The sequence below is a fragment of the Pagrus pagrus genome (assembly GCF_965226575.1).
Source record: "Pagrus pagrus genome assembly, chromosome: 20".
Taxonomy (NCBI): Eukaryota; Metazoa; Chordata; class Actinopteri; order Spariformes; family Sparidae; genus Pagrus; species Pagrus pagrus.
The window spans coordinates 14,025,958-14,046,922 of record NC_140207.1 but is presented as its reverse complement, the minus strand read 5'-3'; the positions used below and the strand labels follow the sequence as shown (position 1 = coordinate 14,046,922).

Below are 20,965 nucleotides of genomic sequence, written 5' to 3'. Positions count from 1 at the left end.
TAATGGGAAGGCGATGGGGAAGATCAAAACAGCAGCACGAATTAACTAAAGGCAGGGAGAGGATCATATTTAAAAAGATAACTGCAAGTACTGAAAGGCGAACAGTGAAGGTGTGACACTGTGGTAATGTATAGATGTGAACTGCTGAAGTGAACAGCTGGAATCAATTGACAGCCAGAGATAACTGAGTGAGCATGCGTGAGAGGACTGAATTACAGGATTGTGAGAGTAATAAACTAAAGGCCCCATCTTCCTGACTGAACTCTTTCTAGAGCTTCATTAGTCATACAGCAGGTGAAAACATTCACCTGAGGAGTCATGCTTCCATTAGTTTTAATGAGGGTCAATGCAGTTTCAGGAAGTAGGTCTGTTTGCTTCTATTAAACTTCAGCTCTTGTTTTTTGAGATAACCACTGACTCTCAGATGCATAAAGGAAGCTCGCTCTCTGGCTCAATTAACACACATGTTCAGGGGGACAGTCCAGTATTTGGTACCTATTAACTCGTGAGATGCTGAATATCAAAGATATGCACAAGTGTGCAGTGTAAAACCTTACCTCAAGACATTTAATAAACACAATTTTAGCATTCTTTCCCATTAATTCAAATGCAATATTTCAAACTTGTACTGTTAGATACTTGCCCACACCAGAGTTCAAGCCCTAAGACCAATCAGAACAGATGTTGAGGTATTGGACACCTGATGACATGTATTGTGTTGCAGAGATATCTACTTAAGTTAGCATGCTTACTGGCTAGCCGTGGCCCGTCCTAGTCTGAAGCTCCAGTAATAGCGGTGTGAACAGCAACACTTCCACGGTGCTCTGAGCTCCCGGTCCTGATTGCTAGCTGCAATGCTAACTGAGCTAACTAACTAATGGCAGCTACAGTTAGTAGCAGTTAGCGGTTACTCTAGTAATCTGCTGCCCCAAATTTGTTTGGAGGATGAATTTGACGGATGGCAAATTCTTACATACTGCACCTTTAGGTGAAAGTACTAACAAAACAAAGGGGCTTGAATGAAGAGAATATACAGAAGATCTGTCAGCTAAATGGACTTAGTATTAAATAAACTAATAAATGTAGAAGTACTGGCTGTGCAGAGGAGCTTGTTTCACCTACTTTCTATTCAGTTTGTTTCGTTCTGTCCAGTGGTTCCCAACCTGAGGATCAGGGTCACGAGATAAATCTGCAGGGTCATGAGATGATTCATGAAAGGGAGGGTAAAGTTCTGATAAAGAAATTTGTATTCATTGTTTGCAATGTTCTCTGAAGTTTGCTTTTTTTGTGTTTTACCTCTATGGGCTTCAAACGGTTGAAACATCTGAAAAGTATGGAGAAGAAATTTCTTTGTTCTTTGGTGAAACTGCTAACAACTCATAAACACCTGCAACGTGACAAGAATGCAAGTAGGCGCCGTGTTTTGTAACCACTGGTTTAATTTTTAACACAGCATAGGCTGTCATACATGTTTTTGTAAAGTAGGTATAACTACACCTGTTGAATAAATGTAGTTGAATAAAAAGTACAATATTATTAAAGTACAAGGACCCAAGTGCAGACACAGAGGCAGGCAGGTTGAATAATAAAAGGCAAGCTTTCATGATAAGCTGAAGTTCAGAATCCAAAATGTGAGAAACAAAAAGCAGGCAAAGGAAAGTCAAAGAAAAGAAAAATGAAGACAAATACAAAACTGAGGACAAACCAGGAGCCCCCAACAAACAAAGTGGGGATACAGAGGACGAGGAGATGCCGGGTACACGAATCAACAAAGATTATAGGAAAAACACAGACACACATGGGCAAATAAACAAGTAAAACACAGGTGTGCGCTGAAAAAGGGCAGGAAAACAGACAAAGGCAGGAAGTGGGAAGAAATCATGACACATAATCTTCAAAATAAAACAGGAAATACCTCTTTTATTTGTAGAATAAAATGGACATCTCAAGTCAGAAATGTACCAAAGAACAGTGCTTGAATAAATGTTCTTACAAACTCTCGTGTTTATCATGTTTGCATTTTCTTGCTTTTCTGTGCCACTGAAATGCGGGAGCTTATAGTCAAAGCTATAAGAGTGACAGCTGACGACATGACGAAACACTGACGAAAACACATCTTGTATTTTTTATTCTACAACCTGATCTGTAAGCTCTGTGCACCCGATGAGAGAGAAACCGTGGACAAAGACGTCACGCCAACTACATAATAATAACGGTATGGTTTGAAAAAGACGATTTTGCCAGAGGGGCTGCTGAAGAACTGAAGCTTATCAGGCACGCTCAGTCATCAATTTATAATCACAACGGGAGCAGTTCCTATTCATTATTGTTTCATATACTCTGAATACATATTACAAACTGTAATTAATTGGATATTTACATCAACCTGAACCACTCTGACAAGTAAAATAAGACATAGAAGAAAAATTGATGAAGGTGTTCGGATGGAGAAAACGAGGAAATCTATCAGCAGTTAAATGACCTGAAAAACTCATTAACGTTCACTCTGTAGTGTGTTGTCATGTTACACTGTCCTTGTAATATGACTGTGTGGCAAGATAAAACATTTAAACTGTGTAAAATAACACCTTTGGTCAGGCCGGTGATGGGCATCCTCGTCTGAAATGACTCTGAGGAGGGGGAATCAGTGAACAGAAGTATTATTTTTTGACACCTTATCCATCCTCACCCATGCCTGGAATGTGCTGAACTCAAAAGGTGTGGCTTTCCTCCTCCGTCGTCTGAGAGGCGCTGCGCCTCTGTGAGAGGCTCTCGAAGTGCAATACATCTTTGACAAGACAACGGAGGGTAATTGAGCCGTCGCTTCTGATTCTCAAACGGCCTTGAAGACCTCGATCATCTCGAGAGGGGGTTCAGTGAACATCCTTGAGGAGAGTGTTGTATCTATTATACAGCTGTTTATACCGAGATGTAATGATTAGTAAAGCAGTTTACATGATGGATAGTTGCCTGTTTTTCCAAAATGCAAATATTTCCCCTGAAAGCATCAATTACTCAAAGCAAGAGGAGAGCGCTGCATAGAGGAGTGACAAGCACAGACTGCTTATCCAACTGTATTTAACGACGACTCCAGATACACTCACATACATGAATCAATGATAAAGGCTTCATTGGTGATGGACTGCCTTCATCTCAATGTTTAAAGTGATATCTGAATAACAGCCACAAAACAATAAATAATCTATAAAGTCTGCAAGTAAATATATATATGAGGCATGAGAGGAGTTTCACATTTATTTACTGTTATTCTGTGGCTCGTTCTTCTTCTTCTTCTTCTTCTTCATGTCCTCTCACATTTAATATTTTGCTTACCCAAAAAAGCCCCACAATCAAGAGCGTGCACAGTGCGAATTGCTCCAGCTCGGCTCATTTGTATGCAGCCGGGTGATGCAGCAGCTGAGAGGCTAAGATATGAAAAATGGACGTCCTTGAGTATCTACTCTGCTGTACATTCCACAAGAGGGCCGTACAATTGATCTCGATCGAGCCCAATTATTTTTTGTTCCATCTTAAAGTGTAACACTTTGGAACAAATGTCGATGCTGTTCCCTGTCACAAAAATGTGTGATAAAGGACATCAATCTGTACTGATGTTCTCACTTCATGTGCCTCGCTCCCGTCTCAGGGCTCAGCAACAGGTGCAGGCTGATCAGGCAAGTCATCGTCGGTGCGATACTGCTCTCTAGTGGCACGTCACAGGTTTACTTTAGGCACAGGCTCATGCTGTTTTCACTGTAGTCATCCCTCGAATCCAAACAGGCTGTGAAGGGATCAGTCCCTAACAGGATTCTGATAACAGATGGGAGATTAAATCCATGGTAAGGTTTTGGTGGATCGATGTTTACAGAAGTCAATCCAAAGGTAATGTGAGGCTTCAGCAGTTTGAGTTGGACAAATCGACCAAGTGTCGTCCAAAGTTCTCGTCTTTTTAGCATAAATTTGCCTCTTTTCGCCCTGAAAGGGCTGTAACTTTTGAAGCTGCTCGCTTGATTTTGGTAAATCAGACTGCAGAAGCCTCATACTAACACCAGCAGGTCTGACAGAACAGCACAACAGAAAGTCAGTGTGGATTAAACTGCAGATAACCTTTCATTTCCTTTAGGCGTCTGATGATGGCAGATTTCAAATGTCTGGTTCTGTTTTCTCGCTCAAACTCAACCACCACCAAAACTCTGTGTGTTTACAGTCCATTTTGGATGTTTACAAACAGTGCTATTTTAAAAATGGTATTCAAAACCTGGCATTAAAACAAAATCACAGTAACTTAGGCTGGGTAAAATTTGAATAAAGAAAAAGATGGGGACTTCCTGATCTCCTGAGTGACAGACCAAAAGCCACAGATCAGATTCTACACACTTCTATCTTCTGTCTGTCTGTAGGAACTGAGAAAACACTTGAAATGAACGTCACAGTTGGTGGTTTGAAAAACACACCCGGTCAATCCTTAATAAACTGTGTATGTAGGCTGTATACAGACATGTAAACATGTATATAGTGTTGTAAAAGTACCCAAAAGTTACAGTATCTGATATTACTGTATATTAAGTATCAAAAGTCATTTAAAGTACAGTACTTTAGTAAATACACTTACATATGCTAAATTACACCACATCACTGTGTATATACTGTATATCACCACCTCCCTTAAGTATATAAATGATTGCATTAATAATTCAGTATTTATTCCATATTTGTATTTATGGCACTCAGCACCCTTACACTAATGTATTCTTGTTTACAACTTACAAACCGCTGGACTTTATCGTTTTGTTATTGCTGCTTTACACACTGTATATATTTTATATATATCTGTTTTCCCCTGCTTGTATGAACATTACAGTTCAATGCTTGTTTTTTTACCCATCTTTGTTCTGCTTTGTTGTTCTTTTCTTCTAGGTGTCTGTTTTTATCCATCTTCCTGAAAGTTTTTCTTTAAACTGTAAGGACATTCTAATTTATTGTGTGTACTTCACTTTTTATACTTACTTTTCATATTTATATTTCCATGTTGTTTATTGTTTTTGTCCTGTTTTTATTCTATATCCTGTGATTTTGGTGTTGCACCCTTAATTTCATTGTATGCTTATCTTATAATAACAGTAAAGGCCTTCTGAATGTAGTAAGAATTGTGCACACATCTTTAATACAGTATCAACCAATGAAGCTGATCCTGAAAAGCTAGTTTAAATGGCCTCATACGGTGCATTTAAAGGGCACTCCAGGCAGTTTTACACACAGTTCTGTTCACTTGTCTCAGACAGCAGAGCTCAACCTGTACATACAGTTTTATAATGTCTTCTGTGGCTCTGGAGGGAAATCCCCAAGGTTTGGGAAAATAACCCTGATGATGCAATCAAGGTTGACTCTGTGCGGGCTTAAACTAACCCTACTAACTCTCCAATACCCATACTACCATACTATTTAGTATGTCAAAAAAAGATTTAGTACACCCAATACGAATGTGAAAGGCAGCATGCCAAAAATACCAGGATGTCCTTACATCTAATAGCATTTTGCAGTATGCAAGCCAGCAAGCTTTTCTGGCTATTCTACACCATGGTGTGTCACGCAATTGTAAACAAAGCCGAGATAGCACAAACATTTGACAGCTCACTGACAGATGTCAGCTGATTTTACAGAATGACAGATAAAAGCACATTTAAGTGGAAGTGCTATGTTCTTCGTACTCCAAAATGTTAGCTGAGGATGCGAAGGATATGCGAGCATGAGGGTCAATGTTCAAGGTGCACTGTCATGATGAAGTAGTATACATACTGCATGCAACAGTATGTACTAAAAGTAAAAAGTATCTAATTCAGAAAAAAAACGCCACAAGTCATTTAGGAAGCATGAGTGCTCTATTGAAGTATGCAGTCGAGATGCATTATGGGAAATGTAGGATCCGATCTTTTTGAAGCACATCTTATACTAGAGACCAAAAACACCTTTATAAGGCTGCTAAAAATAGAATTGGCACACCCCCCTAAAATAACATCAGCAGAAACAAATCACCTGGAATGTCTGTTAAGAGTGTGATAATAAGTAAATGAAGTCTACTTTGGAAACCACAGTGGAGCTATTGTTCCTCTACAGCGCAGGAACATTGTTTAGAAGTAGCTTCACACACAAGGTTAAACAAGAAAACAACACCAGAAGGATTATAAACAACAGTTTAATACAGAAGACGCATTTTCCCCGAAACAGAAAGAAAAAAAAAAAATCTAATTTCCCTCAACTCACAAAGCTACTGACTGGAGAGATCTGATGCCAACAACCACGGGAATGGACATGAAGTTACCAAACAGGACGTTTGTTACAGTAGGAGCCTGTAACACTATAGTTTAGGTAGATCATCATCATGCTGCTGCTGCTGCTACGTTAGTGACGTCAACCAAGTTCAAAGTTCAGGTTTGTACACTGCAGCGTCTTGTTGCATACACAGAAAAGGGTTTTTAAAAGGCATCAGTGACGGACGCTCCACGATTTGTCATCACAATACGAGGGATTATCATTAAAACACACTTTGTGCACTTTTCCCAAAGTCCCAAAACACATTTATACAGCATTACATTTGTTTTACTTTCTCTTATTTTTTTTTTTTTGTAATGTTCAGAGTCTGTACACTGATTATATTGTTGCGGAAACAAACACGGGAGGTGGATCACTTAGAGCATCTCCTAACAGTGTCATTAACAGATTATCTGAAATGCAGTGACAGAAAAAAAGCAAAAGGCACAGTAATAAAGTTTAACAAAGCAATGCAATACCAGGAAATACAAACAAAGAATGCACAGTTTGTGGACCTCTACCAACCTGTGGTAGATCAACACGAAGATTACAAGGAACACAAGCGGTTGTTAAAAACATTTTTGGTTAGTCGTCATTTTGCAACAACACGAAGAAACTTAATAACTGAGATTTGTTGATAACTTTTTAAAAAAATGCAGCCTTAAGCTCTGTTTCATGAAATGTTTTAAGCCTTAGCTCAGTCGTGTGTATTTTTATTCAGGATTGTTACACATTTTTAATTTGATAATATTTTCCTCATTTCACGCCTTTAGCTCAAAATTACAATTCATAACATCAAACCTGATTATCTCACAGCTGGAAATGCGACTACAGAACGTTTGTTTTCATACGTGTTCAGGTACAAAGCACAACTTGTCCTCACACTTCTGAGGACCTTTTATCCAATTCGACAACTTATAATAACAAAACTTGTTTATACTGTTTGCACACACACTTCCTGGCTTACAGGTGCTCATGTGAAGCAGTCGCAGACAGAACGCAGCAGTAGAGGTGATAACCAACAGAAAACAGCCTCTCGTCTACTGCCGCATATCGTTCATTTATCTCATCGACTCGTCCTCGCTCACTTCCATTCACAGATCTAATAGGTGGCCTGAATTGCCTAAATGTGCCAGTTTAATCACCCTGATATATTAAAACAGAACAAGTTATGCTAATGAGACCATTACTTTAAACAATTAGAGCATTCATTATCAGATAGTTCTCCGTCAACACACTTTGTGTTTCAATAATACATGTGCAGCATTAATGAAGCATTGAGAGCAATAGATCGAAGAAGTCGAAAGATAATTTATTCACTTTGCACACGTACGCAGCAAATTGCCAGAAAATCTAATTAATCTGATAGAAAATTTCTAGCGTAGACAGTCTGTTATTGAATTACTGTTTTGAGAACAATGTCTATAGACAGACACTCACAGAGGAAGTAATGTACCACAGAGGCAGGAACTACAAACATGTCAAGCTTCGACTCATTTCCCCAAATCGTGCTGTTAGGATGGGGAAATTGTTTTAGGTCTGTGACAGGAAGTGGTCTCGGTCAAACAAACACAACACCTTTTAGAGTATCTTTCTCTCTGCTTATCTGTAGCTCACTGACTGCCTCTGAGCTTAGAGGTCAGCAGTATCATCCTCATCCTAGCTCACAGGCAGGTTATGAGGCACACAGGCGTGCTGATCTTCATCTGTTATTGCCAACTCGTCAGATGACCACTTCTTTATTTTTTTTTTTTTAAAACAATACAAAGTAGAAAAACAACTTAGTTTTAAAAACCACCAAACACACACTCATACACACACACTCACTCACTCGCTCGCTCACTCACTCGCATCCAAATAAACATCTGCTCTCATGTGATGAGAGTTAGGCTGGCAACGATCACTGAGGTTGAATGTAAGAAGGCAGTGCATGGAAAAGGCAAAACTGGCATCAGGGATTGATTAGGTGGACCTGCTCTCCGCCCGTGACTCGCTGTGGCTCACGGGGCCGTCTCGGTGGTCGGCTTGTGTCGGGGGAGAGGGCGTGTAAGGGGGCGGGGCTTCGTTCACGCTAATGGAGTCTCCTCCCTCAGAAATGAGAGGAGTGTGAGGGGAGGGACGGGGAGCGGCGGCCTCGTCGCCATGTGCGCACTCGCTATATGGAGGCGGCTTCAGATCGTCCTCTGAAAGGGAAAAGGAGAAAACAGGTCAGTTGATCTAAAAAAGCAGAAGAAGTGGGTTAAATTAGCTTCAACAACACGGTTACACGATTTATCAAAATAACATTACAACCTTGACTCATTCCTGCAAATCTAATTCTTTACGAGACAATGATTCTGCCCTAGCGAGGAGATCCAGTGCATCCGAAACAAACGCTCAGTTTCTCCCACAGCTGCATTCAGCAAATGACAAACGTGTGCTGCTTCACATGACTAACAGTGCACACACAGACGTGGACATCAATGTAAGTAAGTAGAGCTGCAGCAGTTCATTGACTAGTTGACAACTCAAATTATTTACCAACTATTTTGATAAATGATTTCCCAGCTGTGTGAATGTGAACATTTTCTTGTTTCTTTACTCCTCTATGATATTAAACTGATCATCTCTTGGTTGTGGACAAAACAAGACATTAGGGATCTTTTGGAAGCACTGATGGATATTTTTTAGCAATTTCTGTCAGACCAAACTACTGATTAATTGTAGAAAAACATGAAAAAAGAATGTGTTAATTGCTTTGATTAATAGTGCATAAGTGCAGAGGATGGATTAAGATGGGTTTTCTCCTGAGGACAGCAGGGGGAACGCTCTGATTTCACTTGTCTATTACGACCTTTTGCAAATCAACTCTGCTTCACAGTCTCTCAATCAGACTGGATGCCAAAAAACCCATGATCAACCTATAAACGAGATTTACATCTAACTCCTCAAAATGACCTACGCTATACTACAGTAATGTTTCAAAGTTACGTATGAGTATTTGGCCTGGAAGACAATGGTGTGGCATATTTTCTGATCTCTCAAATGGTCATAGACTCACACACTGATAACAATAATATGCTAAATTGTGTGACAGAGGCTTAAGGGAAGTGCAGGGAACAATGCTGTATGGCTGCAAGACCTACAGACCTGCAGTACTTGTACAAGTATTTCTATTACAGCAAGACCCGAGACACCTGATATCTCTCATCTGGTATCCTTTATGGAAAAAAGATCGTACTGTACGTGGGGGAGAAAATGAGGTAGCAAGCAACATCAAGTAATACAATTAGTGCTGAAATGTCTCCACTTCCACCCGCTATAACCACATCCTGCTGTCAGATGAATGAGCACTACAGATCAGATGGGATGCCATTTGCAAAAAGAGGAGAGTGAAACTTGATACAAAGATTACAACAAGTGGCCGGACTGACTTGTGTCGTCTTTTCACAAACTCACAATGACATGTTGAGAGATCCAAATCTGTAGTTAGTCATGTGAAATAACCAGACATTTGAGTATGATGAGAGCACCGAGGCTCTGATTACTCTTCTTAAAATATGACTGAAGAAAGGGGAACATCAGAGGTGACTTAGGAGAGAAATAACTTGGGAACAAAAGAGTAAAGTAACTCAACCAGTATTAAAGATATGACTGCTACCAACACATCAGCAGTGAGCCAAGTACTTGAGCCCCTCTTAGCTAAAAGAGTCAGACTACAGTGCTTACCATTTACTGGTTTTGCTTCTGGCAGCACAGCTACAACAGAAAGAAGTCAACTCGACACCACAACTCAACAGAGAAAATCCTCAAGCTGTTGGTTTCATACTTATTCAGTAACCGATGCACAGTGTACTTTTAAAGCAAACAAAGTACTCCATGTGAGCACTCGTGTGAGCTCATTATAATCACAAGAGACTAGTTTACAGATATAAGTAATGTATTCTAGAGTAGCAATTGCAGACTCCATCTGGTCTTTATTTCTTGGCAGTGGCCCCTAAAATCAGTAAGACATGAATTATCCAAACTGGCAATCATTGCACTGATTCTGGTGGAGTCGTGAAGGAGGCGGGCAGTTTTTGTCACAATAGTTCCACCTTATCCACCGCTATCACGTGTAGACGTCTGGCAAACATAAATGTCAACGGCTAAAATTTCCTGTGGGAAATATGCCAAATAAGGTAAGATGTTGCCACAGGAATATTCAGTGATGGAACAAGGCAGATTCTCACAGTGTCGCTTGTTACACAAAGTGCCTGAAACGATGTAAAAATAGTTACTATGGTGGATATCATTACAAGGTGTCTACAGGTGTCAGACACTTAAAATGTACTGCTTTTCAAACCTTTTCAAAATACGTTTTAAACCACATTTAAGACTTATTATTGGACAAATCATCTTTGTCAGTATAAAGGTAAGTAATATATACTGTATGTGGTCCTCCGCAGACGTAGGTTTCATGTAGGAATATGGTTATTAGAGTGAGTTAGGTTCATCTACAGGGACATTTTGCCAACAGGTAAATACAAGTATAAAGTAAAAAGACAGCATTAGGTTCAGTGGTAGGTTTAAATATCTGTGACATCAGAAATAGAAATGTACAGAAATAATTTTCATAAAATCTAATTCATTTTTAAGACTAAATACAGGGTGAGCCTTTCACATTTAAAGTTTTAAATGAGAAAATACACAAGTGGATAGCAGCCAAGACCTGTGGCTCACAGGAAATTATGAATAAAGACGTAGAAGGGGAAAACCAAGGAGGAAGTGATTTTCCTGGTTCGACCTCAGATCAGCTTAGTGAATGAGGAGGCAGCAGACGCATTATACAGTGTTGTGTTTAAGAGTGTGTGTGCTACCTCCAGAGACTGCCTCATATGGTGGTGGCATGTCCAAGTGGGAGAAGGATGCAGCTGGTGGCAGAGCTGTGGAGGGCTCCTCTATCGACAGGTCGTCCTGAACACCATACCAACTTGGCCAGACGGAGGTTTGCTACAAAGGAAAAGGAACAGAGAGTTAATGACACATACAAAAGAAGCAGAAGCACTAATAAAAGTGTAAATACATGTACACACAGTCAGCAAAAAGATGAAGCCGGGACAGTCATTTAATCTTTTAGCTAAAGCCAACAATTCCCATTTAAGACTGCTTCCACTGTGAGGATACTCAGTCAGCTGGTTTGACTGTACACATCTCTAGAGAGGACACTGCTGCTGGTTGTGACAATATTGGATTAACACATTTGCTCCTCCAAAGAGCCTCCCTCATTAAACTCTTTGCTCCAGGCCAAGACTGGCAACCGAGTCTGAAGCACAAACATCACTAAACAAACAGCAAGACATTCTTCTTGGAGAGGGATAAAATGCAGGTGTGCCCGGCTTCAGGTATACTTTTTTCCTGTGTTTAAAACATGGGTTTTTTTTTTTAACATCAGGCTGACCAGGATGGAACGTTTTCACCCCAAACCCGATGACCCACGTTAACCGCTCATAAAGTCGTTTACACAAAACGCTGGAGCGAGACGTCTGCCTGTGGCTCACATAAACAGGCGTTGGCTGTGCACATTTCACCAGGCTGTGACACTCGCTATATATATTTTTCCCGTGATATATTTCAGTATATCAGCCCCAGTCAGTCTTATCAAATGACCAGTTATAGAGGCAAGTGTTCTTCCTTTAACTCCTCTACCTGTTCTGAAGATGCTCGAAATGATTATGTTAAAAGGAAGAAGGAACATCCACTGCAGGCGATGATTGGTTGATGCAATTAGATGACTACAAAACAGCCATCGTGCTGTTGTGGGCGTGATAGCGGATGATGAGGACAGATGGAGCACGGAGAGATCATGGCACGTTCAAGGTTAGCACTGCAGAAATGACCTATAATGATCTACAGAGTCACACAGTTATGCAACACGTTTTTGCCAAATCAAATTGGATCCTTGGTGGCCAGGTGAGCAGTCACATCTCTGCAGCATGGGGAAGAATCACCACATTTTCTGTAATCTTAAAGAAGTGGACCAAAACAAATTAATAATCGAATAATCTACAACCTATTCAAGTCTTCAATCTCTCTCCATGGCCTGCATGTATCAAAGGTTTTTCCTCACTTTTCAGTTTAGCCGTGAACAAGATTGAGTGATACTACATCAAGACTTTCTAGCCCCTACTATGTTTGATTCATTTAAACCCAGGACTCGAGTCGTCCTGGCGTCTCTCCAGAAAACTTTCAGGGTGCCGGGTTATGGATGACCGTGGGGCCTCCCTGCTGCACATTCCATTAAAATCTAAACAGGGAACATTATACACCAGAGACGGCAGAGGGAACAAGGGGCAGAGGAAGAAAGGAAGAGGAGCAGAAAAAAAACGGAAGCGGAGAAAAAGAGAAGGATGTAGAGCAAATCGAAGAGCCGTGGCACAAGGAGGAGGTAGGAGGACTTGTGGGGTGAAACTGAACATGAAATCAGCCAGTATACGCACGTCTGATAAGACTCGAAGAATAGCGTTCATGCTTCCTCTAAAAATCAGAGAAATTTTTCAGATAACACACAGGATGTTATAGGTGGCCTGGGAAAACCCAGGGTCAATAGTTCAGGAATCTCTCAGTTTTAACTGCTTCTTATTTTTCTAGAACTGGGGCATTTCCTGTTACGCAAATAATCCAAACAATGCTAAAAATATCAGAGTCTGTGCCTCTGCCACAAAGAAAAACAACTCAAAAGACGGGCCAGTATCAAGATTAACAGGAAATGACTGCATTGGCTTTTTATGATGAATCATTCTGAGAAAAATACAGCAGTCGTCTCTGCAGCATCTTTTGAAATAACTACTGAGAAGTGGACTAAGTGGGCAAGTTGGAAACCTGTTTCGTATGATTCACGGAGCATATTTTAGGAAGGTTCTGAATCATGGAGATTGCTTCCAGGTGTTTTAGAGAGGCAGTTAAGCGGAAAGGCTCCAGGATGGTCTGAACCTGTGGTGTAGCCCACAGAAAAGAAAGGAAAGGCATTACTATTCTGGACGTATCACTGAAAACATTGACACGAATAAAAATCATCTTTGAAAAGCATGTGTCAGTAAAAAGGAATTCACAAAACAAGACAACAATCAAGGTCACTCCAGTGATCAAATGACTTAAGATGGCAGACCAGACAAACTACATAAACTAATCACAATCTAAAGCAAATTAAATCTTATTAGGGACTGTACAACATCTCTTATGATTTCCATTAGACAAGACAGAGTAACAACAAATGTAGAGGAATAATAAGACCTTCAAAGAGGCATGTGTTGTCTGTAAATCAGTCTTCTCGTCTGTGTCTTTTCTGATGGTATTTGCACAAAAGAATCTCACAGGCACGGTTGAAATTTTACACAAAAAAAGGCGCCCAGTCGCACATTCACTGTAACTTTCTAACTTGGAAAATATCATGGCTGTGATCTGCCCTGCCAGACCTCTGATGTCAGCAAGGTTAAATAAACTTAACAGAAAAATGTATGCGTAATTGTACATGCAAACCACAAGCTTGTATCTATAAATGCACATCCACACAACCGCTCAACGCGTCACCGAAAGTGAGACGCAAGTGAAAGCTGACTGGCTGAAAACCACATGCCCACTCGAGAGAACGAACAACTCCTCTGCAAAAATGTAACACGACTGCTGTGACCTTATTTGACTTTCTTTTACTCCTGGCCTGTAAACAGTTCTGAGAAAAAGGACCAAACTTTGCTTTATAATGCTCTGCTTTCAGTGTGTCGGCGCTGCCGCTCTGCCAAAAAAACAAGCTAAAGTAGTTAAAGAAGATTACACACACTTTTTTTACTGTGCCCATAATTGTGTAAAAAAAGCTGCTTTTTCTGATAAAAAATATTTGTATAATAATAACAATGATTAGAAACTTATGTATGCAACAAACAAACAAACCATTACTAGGGCCCTGCCAGAGAATCTCGAGCAGTGATCGCGCTCATAGGGAGTTAACAGATCACAGATTTAAGCAGGAGCCAGACCATGGGGCAGCGGCCGTCCAAATGAAAGGTCGGTGGTTCAATGGTGGTCTACATGTCAAAGTATCCTTGGGCAAGACAATGAGCTGCCTGACAGCAGGGTTTTGTATCAGCTGCAGCCTGTGGACAACACTCCTACTAATTCCAGAATAAAGTACATTGTAATAGTCGAGTCTAGAAGAGATACAAGCGTGGATGACCCAAGTCTTCGAGTGTCTGCTTGGATTTGAAAGTTTGTTTGAGCTAAATTCTCTGGTCCTTCTCTAACTGTGAAGAAACAGGCAAGACTCTATGGTTTATTACGTAATGTATGTTGACAGGCACACACACACTGCCCAGCTGCAACACAGGTACCCACACAGCAACCCATACTAGCGACTCTAGGTCATAAAATGTGTTTCTAGTGACAAAGCTCTATCAGACTCAGTGGAGAAACAATGAGTCTGACTGTAGCTGTCCCGTGTCTCCTGACCCCCCTGCCTCACACACTACGTAGGCATGATGTAATGCCTCCTGCATTCGTTGCTCATCACTCTTGTGAGGGTGCAGTTACCATTTAAGCTCACTCTGGAGAAGGCTGCGTCACTGCAACTTCGTTCAACAGCAACATTTTAGTTAAAGCAACCGAAAACTGTCTCAAACAAAAACAAACATGCGGTTTAACAGGATCCTGCCTCGAGTGCAACATCTCTGCTCAGTGACCCAAACTCAAGTCTCTGATCCTACAAAAGGCCATTCTCAACCTTATCCTCAGGCGCTACACTGCTTCAGTGGTTGACAGCTAGATTATGAGTTTTTTTGTGTACGTCCACGTTGGGGTCTGCACTTACGCTCTGCCGCTCACACATCTGATGAAGGTAGGCCCTTCCTCCTACGATGACAATCTGAGCATTGCGAGGGTTGCTCAGGTACGCTGCCAGCTGCCTCTGCCTTGATCGGTACCAGCACACATAGAAGAATATCTTGATGATGATGAATATGATGACAACTCTGAAAAAGAGAGAGGGACAGGAAAAGGGAATGGGACCAGTGTGATCAACTTTCAAACTCATCTTCTATTTACAAAAAAAGGGTTTATATAAGATATACTCACATGTACCAGTACAGCTCCATTTTTGTGAGATGTCAATCACAGAGTAGAGGCTCTCATTGCTGGGGAACTTGCTGATCCCTGGCCAAAACGACTAATCACCCTGAAAAAGGGAAATAATTTTCAGTATTTCCCCCCTATGAGCAATGTCATCACTACATTACTTTATTTAATAAATTATAATAACACAGTTTATAAGTAAAGCTAAGTAAAGCTAACTCAGAAGCTCTGAGCATCTCACCACTCAAGCTAAGGTTCAATGTTAAATCTTCAAGCACTTTCTATAACTTAGAACAGATGGTAAGTTTAGCACGACAGCTCCTCCTTAAAAAACCCAGCTACCTAACTTAGCAAGACGCAAACAAGGGACACACACGGACTTGGTTTTACCTTACGACGACAGCTCGACCTTCTCTCTTAGCTGGAAAGGTGTGCCATGTCTCTTTTCGTTCCGGGGACGTGATGCGAGTGGAGCTCCAGGAACCAGCTGAGGCTACAGCTAGCTGGGTTTAGCTAGGCTAACGTGTAGCAGCAGGCCACAACAACAACAGCCGCTACTCTACTTACCCGAGCCGCGAAACAAAACAACCACTGAAACTGACCTTCTCTACATATCTTCCTGGTATTATATACAAGGTCACTGCTACTCGTTCACTTTACATTAAGGAAACACCTGAAGTAGTCCGAGAGACTTTTTAGCTAGCGTTTACTGACTTAGCTCATCCCTGTGCGTTCAATACTGCCTTTGGTTTCACTGTGGGCGGCGTTCACTGGACTATCGTCTTCCTCGGTGCTTCCCGTAAACTGCTCCCCCCCTCCTCAAACACAGACGTAACGTTAATCATTACAATTAATCGGATGTTTTTGTTTTTTCTAAATTGCATATTCATTGTTGCTGTAATGGCGCTTTTGTGACCGTTTTGTCAGTTAAGCAACATGGAGCTTCTTTTGTGTCATAGGATTATGATGGGAATTATGATGAACGCCCACCTCAGGTAACGTTAGGTTCATAGCTGATGTTTTAATTATTACAAAAAAAGATGGATGGTCCTTAGAAGAAAACTACCATAAACAGTGCAATTGTTAAAGTGTTCAAAATAGTATTAAAAAGTTGAGGAGAGCGCATCTCACAAAAAAAGCGACTGAAATAAAGATCTTTCACGTGTTATTGCTAGTACATTTTATAGTTGTCCTTTGAACGTTGCATTAACTCCGACGGTCTGTGAAGGTAGCATAGGTTCATCTGACAAAAGGTTTAAAATGACCAAATTCAGAAAAACATCTATTTGAACATGTCAAAAATATATTTATACAGTTATTCCGTTGGTTATTTAAGATCAAACGCTCAATTGATGTTTTAAAATGTGTTTACACCACCTTAAAATATTGAAAAACTTTTCAAAAATACCCTTTTAAATACATAGAAAAATGTTACTGAATGGGAAATACCAACAATAATCTCAAAGGTCATATCAGGTTGTTCCTTCCTCTTGATTCTTTGCCTCCATCTAGTGGTCGTTCTTTCACAATGCAACGTATCGTTTCAAAACACATCCAAATGGAGTTTTACAGTAAACAAAGACTAAGATAAATATGTAAACTGAAAAGAGAAGCAGACCTATCAAAAAATACATGAGATATTTGTGACTGGGCTAATTTCGAAGTAGAACACAAAGATTCTTCTTAAACAGGTTAAAGATCAATCATAGTGACAACATCCAACAGTCTCATAAAAAAGACAACAATGATATTGTAGTTTTTGTTTTGTCCGTTCCTGCGAATAGACATTTTTTTATTACAATTTAAAAGCACCTTTGATGACAATTATTTCAATATTAAAGTCATCCTGCAGTGTTTTGTCAAAAAACCCAGCTATTTGTCAGACATGTGTCTGATTTATAAACCAATAACACACACAAGTCAATGATCATGTTCTGTGAAAGAGACTAATTTTGCAAAACTCTTCACCAAAACCCGACCGGCACATTGTTTTGCCAAAAACTGTTGATGTATCATAGCATATCATAGCAGTTTTTAATAGCAAATTAAAGTTAAATTAACAGTACATCATCAGCTACTTGTCCAATAAAACAAACAATACTTTTTCAGTAAAGCGACACTTCTGAGTCCATTATTTTTCGGTTGTCTTCCACAACGATGGTCCGTCTTGGGTAGGTGTCTACGTCCACAAATATGTAACGAAACTCATAGTTCCCATCAAGATTCTGTAAAGACACAACAAGTAAAAACCGGGATAATATCAGGATAGCTAACATGAACACTACTGCTTCAGGATGCCACATCAAATTTATGAATTGCATTTTTACAAAGGCATAAACCAACCTCTTTCGACTCAGAATGTACAGTTCCTTTGAGGCCGGGCTCGGAGCCTTCGATGTAAAACTTCAGCTGCATGTGCTTCCGTCCGTCCTTCAGGTACTCCATGTGACTACAGTGGAAACACATCATCAAAACCCAGCAATACCTCCAATACCACGACTCAGATGCATACTTATGTATTAGGCAACCTATGTAATTCTCCTCTAATAATCCTTTTCTTGAAAGGAACACTAGAACTTTTGATTTGATTGTCATATTATTATTTAACTCACAGATTGATCCTAGGAATAAAAGTTTAATGTAATAATTGGACAAATTTATGTGCAACTTATTTATTATCTCACGCACTATAAATCAACAGCTTATTTGAACCGAGTAGTAAAATTCCCACCTGACTTGCTGCCTCCTCCCTCGACGGGTAGTCTCCCCATAACACTTGATTGGCTCTCCGAATGCACCAATCACCTACATTTTCAAATAACAAAAATGTTTTAATGCTCTTCACGAAAAACAAGAATTAAAGAATCGCATGACATAACTTCATATAGTGTCACAAAAGGCATTTACGTAAAACACCATGCAATGATTACCACAATAAATGTGTGCATTGATTGTAGCACCGCACAATGAACAGTATAGTCGTTCTCATTCTTACCTCTGGGTCTAACCTGACTTTGTTGAAGGCTTTTCCATAGATTTTATTTGGACTCGAGGAAGAAAACAGCTCCTGAAACACCACATATAACAGCCCACCTGAAACACACACAGACACATATTATTGTTGTTTAATTTGAAATGAGATGTTAAATGTTTGTTAAAACATTTGTAATGGGAACTCTTGTAGTCACCTGTCACTCCGAGCCCGACGAGGACAACTATTAAGTAGGTGAAATCTCTGCCAGCGTCTTTCACTGAAAGAAATATGATTAAAACGTTTGCTGTTACATCACAAATGCAAACAGGTGCCTGCTGTATTCAATAAATAAATCTTGCCTTTTGGCCCTTGCATTGCATTACACTCAGAATCTATTTACTGTACAGACTCAATCATCATTAGGGTTCAAATAAGATAAATAGATGAACTTTTTGAACTACTGTGCATATGGAGAAAGTCCACCTAGATTTGAATTTTAATGCAAGACCTGTTGATAGCATTGTCATTACCTTTTTTGTATATATTCTGTAACTGCTCTGACAGTTGTTGATTATTTTATCATGCAGTTTATCTGTGTCAGTACCTTTCTGTGCAGCTGAAGGCTTCGGGCTCCCGCTCTGGTACCTGGAGACTGACCTGTCTCTCTCCTCGGGGCTGATTTTCTGCCTGGCTCTGAAGTCGAGGGAAATAGTCCGCCGTCCCTGTGCCTGAATGAAGCAGCTCACTGCTGGGAGAACAGACGAAGGAGCCTCGACTCTTCTGTGGAAGGTCAGTCTTGATACTGTTGACAGTGTCCTGTGTGTGTGGACGAGCACGCATTTCTGTGTGGCTGTCTGTTGCAGAGCTTTCAGTATCTGCACATAAGCCATGATTGTGTCCTCTGTGAGTTAGCTTAAACTCCAGTTGACGTCTGCACAGCCAGCTAGCGAGCAGGGCTAAGCTAAGTGTTTGTTAGCACGGCTAAAAGCTAAAGTTAGCGAGCTAACGCATTGAATACTACCGAAAACTACCGGAGGTGACATAAAAGTGATTTATTTTACGACATGAATACATGAACATTAACTATACAACGCGAACATACTGCTAGCAGGTGGGTCGGTCGTGTCAAGTGGTGTTTGTACTCAAGAGGCGCATGTATATGTCGTCACGCATAGTCAGTAGGAATTATGGGAGACTGAGTTTTCAAACGTAGCACCAACTGTTGTCAAACATATGTACAAAAACAGTGTGCACAACTGCACAGACTGGTAAAAATACGTTAATGATATTATGTTGTTACAGTGAAATGGTGAAAGTATATATATATATATATATATATATATATATATATATATATATATATATATATATTACGGAATTTTACAGATATTACATCAGGCTCACTTAGATTGCGCCGGCGATATGGCTGAAGCCTTGCTAACGTCTTTTTGGATTATGCACACTAATGTGTATATTATATGTAATACTAATGCTATTTCAGCCTGTGTCATGCATTCATACATTTTATTTCCTCCGTTTTCCCGAGATCTCGAGTTATTATCTCGAAATAACAACTGCCATTTTCCCGAGATAACGAGATAATTTTCTCGAGATAACCAAACTTTGTTTTCTTGAGATAACGATATAATTAATTCGAGATCTCGAGAAAACAAAACAATAGTGTAGTATATTAAATCATTGCAGGAAACATCATTCAGTGTAGCAAGAGGAGCAGGAGCATGTCGATCACCACGTCACATGTCTTTTCAATCAAGGCCTGACACAGGCTGAAATAGCATTATGCCTTGCTATTACAGATAATATACACATTAGTGTGCGTAATCTAAAAAGACGTTAGCAAGGCTCCAGCTATATCAGTGGCGCAATCTAAGTGAGCCTGATGTCGTCGTTAACTACAAAGCTGACCAGCTACAAGGTCCCGGGCGTCTCTATAATCTCAGGCCTATCATATCACAGTCATTATCTTGAGATCTCGAATTAATTATATCGTAATCTCGGGGAAAACAAAGTTTCGTTATCTCGAGATCTTGAGTCATTATCTCGAAATAACAACTGCTGTTTTCCCGAAATAACGGGATAATTTTCTCGAGATCTCGAGATAACAAAACTTATCCCATTATCTTGGGAAAATGGCAGTTGTTATTTCGAGATAATAACTCGAGATCTCGAGAAAACAAATGAAATTAACTCGTTATCATGGGAAAACGGAGGAAATAAAATGTATGAATGCATGGCCCTTTAGGGCTTCCGTACATATTCCGTATATATATATATATATATATATATATATATATATATATATAAAGCCCTGAGTTTATATACTTATTAATACTTCTTTTTTTCATTACAAATTGTACAATGATCTTAAAGGAACAGTACACACAAAAATGAAAATGTATATGTCATCTGCTCAACCTCATGCCGATGGGAAGTCAAGTGTTGCGTGGTCCATAAAACATTTGTAACAACATCTGTAGCTTCACAACAAACAACAGCATTGCAGCATTCTCCTTAACAACTCAGTAGATGGAGACTAAAAAATAAGAAAAACAGCTGGAAAAAGCTCAAAGATCCCAAATTGAT

General features: G+C 39.9%; 2 protein-coding genes across 2 annotated transcripts; both read right to left on the bottom strand.

Moving 5' to 3' along the window:
* Window positions 1-6,177: 6,177 nt before the first annotated feature.
* On the bottom strand, window positions 6,178-16,314 carry LOC311249546 (uncharacterized protein). Its single transcript, XM_084340656.1, has 5 exons — window positions 15,778-16,314; window positions 15,391-15,490; window positions 15,128-15,287; window positions 11,148-11,280; window positions 6,178-8,492 (listed from the first exon to the last, which is right to left on the bottom strand). Exons 2-5 carry the CDS (start codon window positions 15,408-15,410, stop codon window positions 8,272-8,274), a joined length of 534 nt encoding a protein of 177 aa, XP_084196782.1. The 5' UTR covers window positions 15,411-15,490; window positions 15,778-16,314; the 3' UTR covers window positions 6,178-8,271.
* An 823-nt stretch (window positions 16,315-17,137) lies between these two features.
* timm21 (translocase of inner mitochondrial membrane 21) lies at window positions 17,138-19,517 on the bottom strand. Its single transcript, XM_084340426.1, has 6 exons — window positions 18,966-19,517; window positions 18,576-18,638; window positions 18,383-18,480; window positions 18,119-18,192; window positions 17,731-17,836; window positions 17,138-17,612 (listed from the first exon to the last, which is right to left on the bottom strand). The coding sequence occupies exons 1-6, from the start codon at window positions 19,249-19,251 to the stop codon at window positions 17,493-17,495; spliced, it is 747 nt and encodes a 248-aa protein (XP_084196552.1). The 5' UTR covers window positions 19,252-19,517; the 3' UTR covers window positions 17,138-17,492.
* Between the last annotated feature and the right edge of the window lie 1,448 nt (window positions 19,518-20,965).